This window comes from Hippocampus guttulatus, chromosome 4 (genome assembly GCF_054856545.1).
Source record: "Hippocampus guttulatus isolate MCC_2025c chromosome 4, RoL_Hgut_1.0, whole genome shotgun sequence".
In the NCBI taxonomy this organism is placed as follows: domain Eukaryota; kingdom Metazoa; phylum Chordata; class Actinopteri; order Syngnathiformes; family Syngnathidae; genus Hippocampus; species Hippocampus guttulatus.
Genome location: NC_141264.1, coordinates 24,880,910 through 24,891,869, shown reverse-complemented (window position 1 = coordinate 24,891,869; position 10,960 = coordinate 24,880,910). Strand labels below are relative to the sequence as shown.

Below are 10,960 nucleotides of genomic sequence, written 5' to 3'. Positions count from 1 at the left end.
TTTTGAAGGACACACACTCACACTTAAAAAAAAAAAAATCCCTCTCTTGTCCTGCCACTCAAACGCCAAACACACTCTTTATTTTGTCATCGGAGAGTACAAATGCACACTATACGCCCCTCCGCCATCCTTTCTCCGTACGTGGCGGCCACAAATAAACACTTACTCTCGTTCCTCAATTCACCGACTCATTATGAGGAAAAAGGCCGTGAGACTCAAAGCGTCATCATTCATGTTCAAATGAGCGTTTGTTTGCTTGGCCACAAAGAATCGCAATGGGCTTTTCATTCCAATTATTGTATACACTTTACATTAAGCACGCTGTTTGTATATTTGTGTTGGGTTTAGGTGCCAAGGAGCCGGCCGAGGGCTCGCTGCCATGCTGGATAAAGAGCAGATGGTGACCCGGACTGGGCAAGAAAACCCATTCAGTTGCTCCGTGATCTATTCAGCTCCTCCACATCCGCGGCAGCAGGACGACAGGTTGGTTTGGTTTTTGAACACGCCGCTGTCACAAGGCGAGAAAAAGGAACAAAAACTTTTGTCCGGATTCAAGTGGGCAGCCCGGCGCGTCCAGTTTTTGAAAGAAAAAAAATGGCCCTGCACCAGAACTGCCTTGAATGACTTCATAGTTATCAATTGAAAGCAGCGAATAGTAAAATGATATAATTCATTCAAAAAATCTAAACAGGGCAATCTCAAATTAAGTTAAATTTATACCCCCCAAAAAAGCAACCCCCCACTGTACCCCCACAATAGAGGCAGTTTAATTCGTAACGGAATAAAACGAAGAAAAAAAACAAATACCAGCTAAATTCACAGCAGAATCTCTTGTCAAAAATTAATAAGCTCTTGAATAAAAGCGATGCATCCATAACTCGCATTTGACCCCCCCCCCCCTCCACCCCCCACACCCCACACACACACACACCATTTAACAAGCATTCAAATTGATGCTGCAATTTAAAAAAATGTAAATACGGTGCCGCCATTTCCCTCCAACATGTTTGCGCAGCTCGGGTGGTGTGAAGTAACACCATGCTTCTCATGTGGGCTCGCTGGTCCGCACGTGTGTTTTTCCGCAACTACGGAGGGAGGAAAGAACTGAGGGAATGCGGACAGATGCAAGGCTGCCGGCCATCTTAACACCTCTTTAGCACTGAAGGGCTGCCAAGTCAAAGGTTGACTTCAAATGGACGCCATGACATTTGAAATAATAATCGGACCGGTCCTAAAAATATACCCCCCCATTCAAAATTCAGATTTTTGTTATATAAAAACGACAGATAAATAATTTCGAAAACATCTCCCACCATGAATGGGAGCTACAACCCATACAACTCTATTGACAAATAAATAAGTCAATGCATCTTTCGGAGAGGGGAAAGGAAACTTGAATAACTGAGATAATGTGGTCGCACAAGTGCACGGGCACTATTACAACTGCGATGCGGCTGTGTTTAAAAATGAACCGCTCAACACTCGTGTTGATGGGGGTCGCTCAGCCGACAGCGGCCGCCATTTCAAAGGGCCTCTGTTCCAACGCAAAGTTCAGCCGATCTCGTCGGGTTTCCTGACGTTGTTGTTGTCGTCACTTCGTAGAGCGCAAGCCGTGTGTCTGCGGAGAGCTTCCGCAGCCTCGGAAGCACCTTGCCGCTCAAACGGGACAGTCAGGAGAAGGGTATAAAAGTCAATTTTAAAGCATGAAGCCAAACCTTAACCGACCGTTCTCATCAAGTTTAGTAAATATGACATAACGGTTCCCAACAAAACTGGTGAGAGAAGCTGTCAAGAGGCCAACAGCAATACTGAAAGAATTGCAGACATTTCCGGGCGAGTAGTGTTTTTTTAAAAAAAAATTCGTACATCTGAGAAGAATTACCGTTTTTTGTTTTTTTGGGGGGGGTTTTCGGCATGAACCGGGGCCTTAGCCGATCGCTAGACTTACATGGAGACTTTTTATTTTGTCATTCCGTTTGAAATTCTTCTAAATGAAGATCTGTGGTCATTTGTTTACACGTGATCCATTTCCATCTGCCGTTTACGTGCTCCTCTACGTTAATCAGACCAGTCGCGTTACAGCTGTGGGATGTGTGGAGGTCGACGTCAAACATCACATGGTTTATCAAGACAGAGTTCATTTAGGACAGCAGTTGTGATGGTTTGAAATCTTAAATCCCGAATGAAAATCCATTCGGATTCTGCCTTTTTTTTTTTTTTTTTCCCGACTGAGCTGTTTATACAGAGCATTTTTATTCCATTTGGTCATTCGGATTCATTCTAGTCCAGTGGTTCTTTTAACCTTGTTAGAGGTACCGAACCCAACCAGTATATGCACATTCACTGAGCAAAATAAACCAGCCAGTGATGGCCAAGTGGGCGCGTCATAACTAATTGACATGTTGAGTCGGGTGTGTCTTAACCTCCATGGCAGAGGCCCTTTCGAACCCCGGCGATTGATTCACCGAACCCCTAGGGTTTGATCGAACCCAGGTTAAGAATCACCATTGTAGTCAAACCGGCTTATGTAGAGCGAATTATGAACAGTTCCAAATGGCAGTCAGTGTGTGAACAGAACCTTCAGGCTTCTGCTAGAGAACATTTTAAAATCACTTCAAGCTAACTAGACCGCGATCTCTTCATTTGAGGCCCTTTAACATGAATATCACAATTTGAACAGGGGTGTGTGGACTTTTTACACCCATTGCACATCCTTAAAAATCGGTCGAGCTCTTGCTTTGACAAAAGCGCAATCCCTATTGAACAATGGATACCCAAATCCGGTCCTCCGGGACCCCTATCCAGCCTCCTCCAATGCATCTGCAGCTCATCAGCAGACACCTGATTAACGGTCCTGATCGTTTGAATCAGATGTGTCGGAGGAGGGAGACATCGAAAACCGGCTGGATAGGGGCCTTTGAGGACCGGACTCGGGCATCCTTGCTGTAGATGATCTCCAGACTGAGGCTGAACGACATGGCAACAAAAATGTCCCGTTTTCACGGGTGCCCGTAGGCGTTTTGTATTGGATATCAATCAAAATGAACAGGATTCTTTGTTCGATACGTATGTACGTATCGCATGGCAGATTCGTATACCTTGCTCGGGGGCTGGCGTTTGCTTCCGCCCTCCGCCCTATCCTGCCTCCATTGTGTGGTCGCCCGGAGCGACAGGTGCTATTGTTCCCACGCAGACGGTTGCCGCGTTGGCACACTTCGGAGGTATAGCCTGTCGGCCGCGCGCACACGCACAAATACACGCAGTCACTTTCTGGGCTATTTCCGGCGCGAGCTCTTCCGAGACAGGCCGTGCCGAGACGGGAAGCGGCGTCGGGGTCACGTCGGGGCTACGCAGGCTGGCAGGTGTCTCGTCTGTAGCGTTTCCCGTGAGAAGCGCGATTGTTTGTCTTCTCCTCTGTGTCTCGGAAGAACTGAGTCAAGAAATTTAAAAAAAAAAAAAAGTCTGTTCTCCCTTGGAAAAAAAAAACATTCAAAGAAGGAAAATGTGTCTCCACGTCTTCCAGATGCAACAAATCTGGCATCTCCACGTTGCATCTTTGATTGTAATCTGTTAGGACAGACAACAGCTGTCATTTCAAGGCGGGCACCACGCGAGGCCACAAAGCCACCAGCGCGCTGTTGAACATCTTGTACGTGCATTTTTTTTTTTCGATTTCCCCTCTCACGACACGGCGCGGCGGGCCACATGTGGCGTCGGTGTATGTCTTCAAACGCTTCGCAGCCAGTGTGACTTACACGCGGGAGAGAAGTCTGTGTGATCAAAATGGCCGAGAAATTAAATAACTGCGTTAAGATATTATAAATGAAACCAAATGGCGCACAATTACATTGACGAGCATGAAATCCCAAAACTAAGACAAATAGCAACTGTCCTAGGACCTTCAGTATCACATGAAACAGATTCAGGAAGCTTTGCACTACAGGAAAACAACAACATGCAAATATTTGCTTCAAATAAATACGCTCCGTTTAATTTGTTCCATGACCACACCCGCAACTCAAAACACTCGTATCTCAAAGCGTCTTCCCCCAGTGAAATAACTGGAAATGCCATTAATCCGTTCCAAACAACAACAAAAAACTTAATGTTTGTGTTATAGATTAAATATGCTCTATAATATGGTGCTTTATAAAAAACAGAGTACTAACATAAAACGGGGGTTAACTTGGGAATGTCACATTTGTCACTGATCAGCGCCGTGATGTCATTTTCAGTCGACAGCAATTGGCAAAATGGCAGCCACCTGAAATGTATAAAGAGCTTCTTTCATATTGCACAAAGGCAATATAAATCAAAACGGAACACTTTTGACTTCACTTGCCCTTTATGCTAGAAGGGCCTTTCTTGAGGCTGTTGTGAATAAGCAACATGTTTTCCCTTTGTTTGATGTGTAGTTTGACAGTGAACTTCAAACAAGAGTGGCAATAAACAGCTGGAAGTCTCTGGAAGATTTTATTTTATTTTATTACTATTTGCCAAGCTGCTGAGTTCAGGAATCCGTTTTGCGAAAACAGAAAATGTTCCCAAATTCGAGAACGACCCATATTGTGCCCTTCAGCACACTCAAATACGCTTGCGTTTTATTTTTATTTTTTTAATTAAGCCAGTTGAATGTATACGGCCCCTTGAAGTCGGTCGGGTGCTCGTAGTCGACCTTTATGCATTTACGTGCCTACTTGACGTATTTGTGCAACGAACAAGCAGCGCAGTGTTTAGCGTCTGCCTCGGGAGAATCCAAACAGAAGGCCAGCAAAATGGATTTGCAAATGTAGGGGTTAAACACGCGACCTTTGGCATAAAGACTTCTGTTATTGGCTTTCATTGGAGGCGGCACATGATCACACACACACACGCGCGCACTCACACAATGATCCCCGTTCAAACATATGCATACAGTCTAAACAAGCTCCCAAACAAGGCGCTTGAATGTGAAACTCCCGTCGGACCTTTGAAGCGCAAGCCGAGGCTCAAGATCGCGTGTGTGTCACAAAAAATCCCTCATCAAGGCGGCTCGTCACACTCGCAAACATCACACGTGTCTGCGGACAGCAGGATTATCGGTTCGGGACGAAAGGTCAGGCGCGGCGGGCGCCTGGGATCAATGGGTAGACCCGATGAATCCTACTGAATGGATCTTTGCCAAAAGGATTATTTATCTTTGATGCGTAGATGAAAATGTGATGACTGAATTAAGTGTCGGAGGTACTGGAATGATCCAAAGCTAACGCCGTTTCACGTGCTTAGTAAACACGTTTAAAGGTTTGGTGCTTCAGGTAGCTCGGATGATTTTCACCAGAGAAGACTTGTGAGGGAACTGCAAGTGCAAGATGTGACAAAGTGACAAACAAACATATCAACAGAATCTAACCATCAGATGAAAACAGCGCTTGTTTGATTGAACTCATCCAGTGCCGTAAAACATCCAGTGTCAAAACATGCATGGCAGGTTAATGGAACACTCCAAAGGTTGTCCCTAAGTGTGATTGTGAGTACGGATGGTTGTTTGTCTTATGTGTGCCCTCTGATTGGCCCGGCAACCGGTCCAGGGTGTCCCCCGCCTACTGCCACAAGACGGCTGGGATAGACTCCAGCGTGCCCCGCGACACTTGTGAGGATAAAGCGGATCGGAAAATGGATGGATGGATGAATGACTCTATATGCGTATACGTCTCCCAGAAAATGAGAAAAAAGCTGCGCAGTAAAAAAACAAACAAACAAAAAAAAAAAAAACGCCACATCGTTAATCAGAATCAGAATTGCCTTTATTGTCATTGTATAGCATACAACGAAATTTGGGTGCCACTCCTTTGTGCGTTTCAAAAAAAAAAATAGAATAAAATCAAATAAATACAAGATTTAAAAGATTTGATTTATGAGTGAGGGAAGTGGCCTTACTTAGGAAATTGATACATGCCTTGAAACAAACAGGACTGCATTGTTGTAACATCTTGTAACTTGTATATGCGGTGAATCTTTTTCTCCTATCGTGTGACATGATTGCATAATATTGTCAGAATATCATCTCACGATTCACTCCCTACCTGCATTCCCCTGTGCCCCAAAAAAGAGAGAGAAACTAAAGATGAGGTCAATTGTCACCCTGTCTCAGGAGATGTCCTTGCCCTAAACAGGAAGTCACACATTAGTTTGCCAAATGGAAAGATACCAGGGCTTCCCTAAAGGAAACCAGAGAGCGCAGGACACCGGATCACCGGCCGGGTCGTCGTCTCGATATCCGCAGGTACAATAGAACCCGCTCCACTAAGCGCTATTCAGCGCAGGTAAGGGATACGACACGAATGTACCTACGCTGAATAGACAGCTAAGTATCTGCTGTTCTTTCTTCACGTGGGATTGTGTCATGGTGGCACAGGAAACGGGGTGAAGAGGCAAGGGGGTGGGGAGGGGCCAAGAACAACAGTGTCGCTTTCACCTGCAGGTGACATCATTGGCCAGTGGAAGTTTCTCGTGTGCCGGCGTGTCGCAAGCCTTCTTCGTTCTCCCTATTCCGTTCCCCGCATGCGTGTTTGTTGTGGTTTCAATTGATTTTGGGCACATCGTATGTTGTCAACACAAAGAGCGAGCCACATCAAAAAGTAGAGATTGCATCGACTCTTAACTCAATAGTTGTGTCTCCTTTAGTACTTTTGTATATGTCATTATTTAACATTAACACTTTCATTTAGCACCTGCCAAGTGATCACATGCATGTGGTGAAGATCAGATGTGACGCATGCAGAGCCAGAGAGTTGTTTGTTTGTCAGCTTTGGGTGGGGGGGGGGGGGGGGTCTAACAGCAGGATGGGGGGGGGGGGGCTCTTATGTGTATTCTGAGGATTAACCCGAACCTGTCATCCTGTTTTAACGGATGACAGGTTCCGTTAAAACTGGATGCGTGAATCTACGAAAATCAAAATTTTAACTGCAGAAACGTATTTGAGAGTGTTTCAAAATGCTCTCGAGAAAGGAGAGAAAGAAACTGGATTTGGCGACAGCACCAATTTGCCGGTCCAAGTTAAAAATCATTGACCAGTTTCAGAGCCCAGTTCGAGACTGTTGGTTTAAGATCACGAGCCGGGGGGCCCAAGACCGTAGAATAGGATGTACAAGGGCCACTGGGACCAAACAGTATCACTTCAGTCTTCCTTTCATTGAAATTCAAGAAATTCACCACCATCTAGATCATAACCACAACAACAACTACAAAACGACTTTATCAGCTACTTTATTCCGCTAGCCAGGAGATATGTTAGCATCTACCTTGACTTCTGACCATTAGGGCTGGCGTTAAGGCAATTAAGACCCAGCAGACTCTACCACGTCAGTTTAGCTGTCATTAGCATCGATTAGCATTTGAATGACGTCGAACAGCAGCGTTTTGAGTCGGCAGGCTCCTTCCACCGTCTCCCCGTGCGCTCTTGTGTCGATCAAACGAGCCAAACAACTGCACCTTTGTCCCAGTCGTGTAAGTCATCGCGTCGGCCACATTCCTGCATAGATAAACAACACGGACGACTGAGTGAGACGTTTGTTTGAAGACACGTTTGGATCATGACAAATAAATCCGCTACTCACCTCATAACAAATAAATCTGCCACTCAACTTCAGTTTAGTCACCATGGGCTGACTTTTACAGCAACATAAAAAAAATGTATCTATCTATCTAGCTAGCTAGCTAGCTCTCTCTCTCTCTCTCTCTCTCTATCTATCTATCTATCGATCAAGATAAATAACAGCTGTGTATGTGTGGCCGTGTGTGTTTATTTAAAAATTCCCAGCTGACAAAGACTTTTATAGAATCTTGCCCGCCAAATACATTTCGACATTGGGGTTTTCTTTGAGCTGTCACAACAAAAGCAACCAAAAATATCTCGATAATCAAGTTGACCTGTGAATGAATCACTGTGAGTGAATCAATCAATGAGTCTTACGGTGAATATAATAGTACAATATCCTCCTAAGTTCTATGTGTTCAAACAGTGAAAGGTCATCTCTCATACTCAAAAAAACATTTCTGCATTTGAATATGTTTAAGAATGTTTCATTTCATGAATGAGTTTCACAATGTGCTTGTAAAATCACACAAACATTTGACACAACTTATCAGTTCCTGATATCAACACTTTCAGGTTTCTGGTTATTTTCTCCTTTACACAAGCACCGCATCAAGTATATACAGTACGTGAGCATGAGCAACTCGAGATGTGCCAGGGCATGTTCACCATGTCCTGTCCACTAAGGTACGTACTATAATCTGGAGTTTACATGACAATGACTGATTGCTACATTCAAATCGGTATACAAGTGAAGTTAAAACATGTCTTTGCGTGACAGAGATTCCTTGATTTAAGAGTTTCATTTTTTCAGTGACCACTCTTTCATATCACAGATCCACTTTCCCAACAAAAATGAATGAACAAACCCAAATAACTCAAAAACCCATTTTTGTTGCAAAAAAAAAAAAAAGATAAATTACATGTGATAAGAATGTGCAGCAATACCACAATTAAGTAGAATTGCGTGGGTTTTCTCCGGGTACTCAGGTTTCCTCCCACGTTCCAAAAACACGCATGGCAGGCTGATTGGTCACTCTAAATTGTCCCTAGGTGTGAGTGTGGGCGTGCATGGTTGTTCGTCTGTGTGTGCCCTGCGATTGGCTGGCGACCAATTCGGGGTGTCCCCCGCCTACTGCTCGGAGACAGCTGGGATAGGCTCCAGCACCCCCCGCGACCCTAGTGAGGATAAAGCGGTTCGGAAAATGAATGAATGAACATGTGATAAGAATGTGCAGCAATACCACAATTAAGTAGAATGTCAAGAATTAAACAGCTTGTTTTTTTTTCCCCACCAGTGGACATTGTGCTGCTCCTTCTGGTGTGCTCGCTTTGGCCACAAGGGGGTGGTAATGTTTTTCTTTTCCCAGTGCATTTCAATGATCATAAATTATATGTGGATTTTCAAGAAGCGTGGGCCAACCCGATCCCTACGCCCCACGATTATCCGGCGTCAAATGTACGTACATGCATATAATAAGCTTCAATTTGATCATGAACCAAGAAAAAGATGCAGAGGAGCTGCAGTAATATTGCTCAACAGCACAGTCAAAAGGTTTATACCTTAACTGCTGCAGTATTGATGCCACTTTCAATTGACCCCATTACGGGGGATTCACATTATGTGTTAGTTTTAAGCTAGCAGACATTCATAACAACAACAAAAAATGGATGTGGTTTGGTTCAATCGGTTCATTCTTTGTTTCATGTTTAATTTTACAGTAAAATTCCAACCAGGCGTGGCAACAAACTGTTCGCTGTTTGCTAAAGGGCACACGGGCAGTTTAGACATCATTGTTAGAAAAAAGATCACTCTTAAATCTAATTTTTGCTCGCAACAAAAATAAATAAATAAAAATCAACCCAGGGACGGCTCGGAAGTGTAAAAGCTCGTAAAGGGAGGCACTCGTAAAATCACGCGGCGAGATTTATTTATTTTTTAATGTTGAAGTAAACTCGACTGAGCTTGTTAGCGCAACCTTGCTGCTATTAGCCAATCTGACAATAATGCACAGCGGTTTGCCAGAGTGGAATTCTTTCCCATACAACTATACTCACCATTTGGACATCTTAAAATATAAACTACTTAAGGCGAAACCTTCCCTCCCTCTAAATATGTTGCACTATAAATATTTGGCGCGTCTGATTTATTAATAAAAGCCCATTACAGGAGGAACATTTTGTCTTTGTTGACATGATGAATCTCGTCTTTAAATAAATGTGCTCATAATCCAAATAAACTTGAAATAAAGATTGTTATCTTGATCTTTCTCGTTCCTCTCATCACTCGTTCCTGCTGCCACTTTCTTTCCGTGCATGTGCCCCCCCCCCCCCGGCGCCACCCCCCCCCCCCCCCTTCCACTCTCTTCATGCACGTTGGATGAGATTCAATTCCGTGCGGCCCACAGGAGAGCGGGATGTGTTTATTCTTGTCGAGCCTCGGGCCATACAGCTGCTCTTGATATTAACCCTGAGACATTTTGCGCTATGCATCACATCAGAAATGCAATATCTCAAATGGAGAGATTTTTTTTGGCCGTGGGCCACTGGATGCTCGGGTCAGATGTTCTCCCCATTTTGGCCGGGTCGCCTCTTCTCGTTTCATGTGTTTGCTTGTATTGTATATTTTGAGCTCAGCGTGTGTCTTATGAATGTTGAAAGCATTTTGTCAAAAAGTGTTGTACTAATTTCCGCGAAACTTTCTCAGGAAGGAAGATCACATTCATTTTTTGTATGGAGCCAGTTTTTTTTTTTCAGGACAACTTCTGAATTGATTGACTCAAAGCTTGCCTGTAGCTCAGGTTTTGGCTTGCAACACAAAGTGCCCAAAAAATTGACCAAGCAACGGCTTGTAACGCGGGGAAAAAACTCCTCTAAGTTTGGGCACCCGTAAATCAAAGAACAACTGTATTATGTAAAAGTGACTTTTGAAATGGCTCGCTTACAAATAGTTACCCTCCCACCACCACCTCCATCACAGTTTCCAGGTTTCACTTTTTTTTTATACGATTAATAATAACTGTATTTTGGTCCAAATAAAATTTTAACGCTTTGAGGGACAGTATCATGATATCAGGTTACAGGGTGCATGAAAGGTTTAGTTGGATGTATGGCGGCACACTTATTTAAGTTGAGACGGTGTAAATTTGAACAAAGTAGAACAAAACAGGATATAATTCAGCACAAAATTGTTCACTGTAATCCTGCTATGATCCTGCATTTTACCCCTACAGAAAGTGACCACCAGCTTCTCATTTTGTAATGGAAATCTTCAGGCATGATTATTGATGTGTGGGAAGTTGGGATTTGTTGACATAAAGGGCGTGTGGTGTAAATTTTACAACAACAAGCCTAGAGAGTATTTCCAATCGGGTATTTCAATATCAC

General features: G+C 43.8%; 1 protein-coding gene across 1 annotated transcript in view; it reads left to right on the top strand.

Moving 5' to 3' along the window:
* Positions 1-369: 369 nt before the first annotated feature.
* LOC147206881 (alanine and arginine rich domain containing protein) overlaps positions 370-10,960 on the top strand; it is a 68,439-nt gene continuing 57,848 nt past the window's right edge. The window contains exon 1 of the mRNA XM_086109325.1: positions 370-483. Coding sequence (XP_085965451.1) covers positions 380-483 — 104 coding nt within the window. The 5' untranslated portion in view covers positions 370-379. The remainder of the gene's footprint in view (positions 484-10,960) is intronic.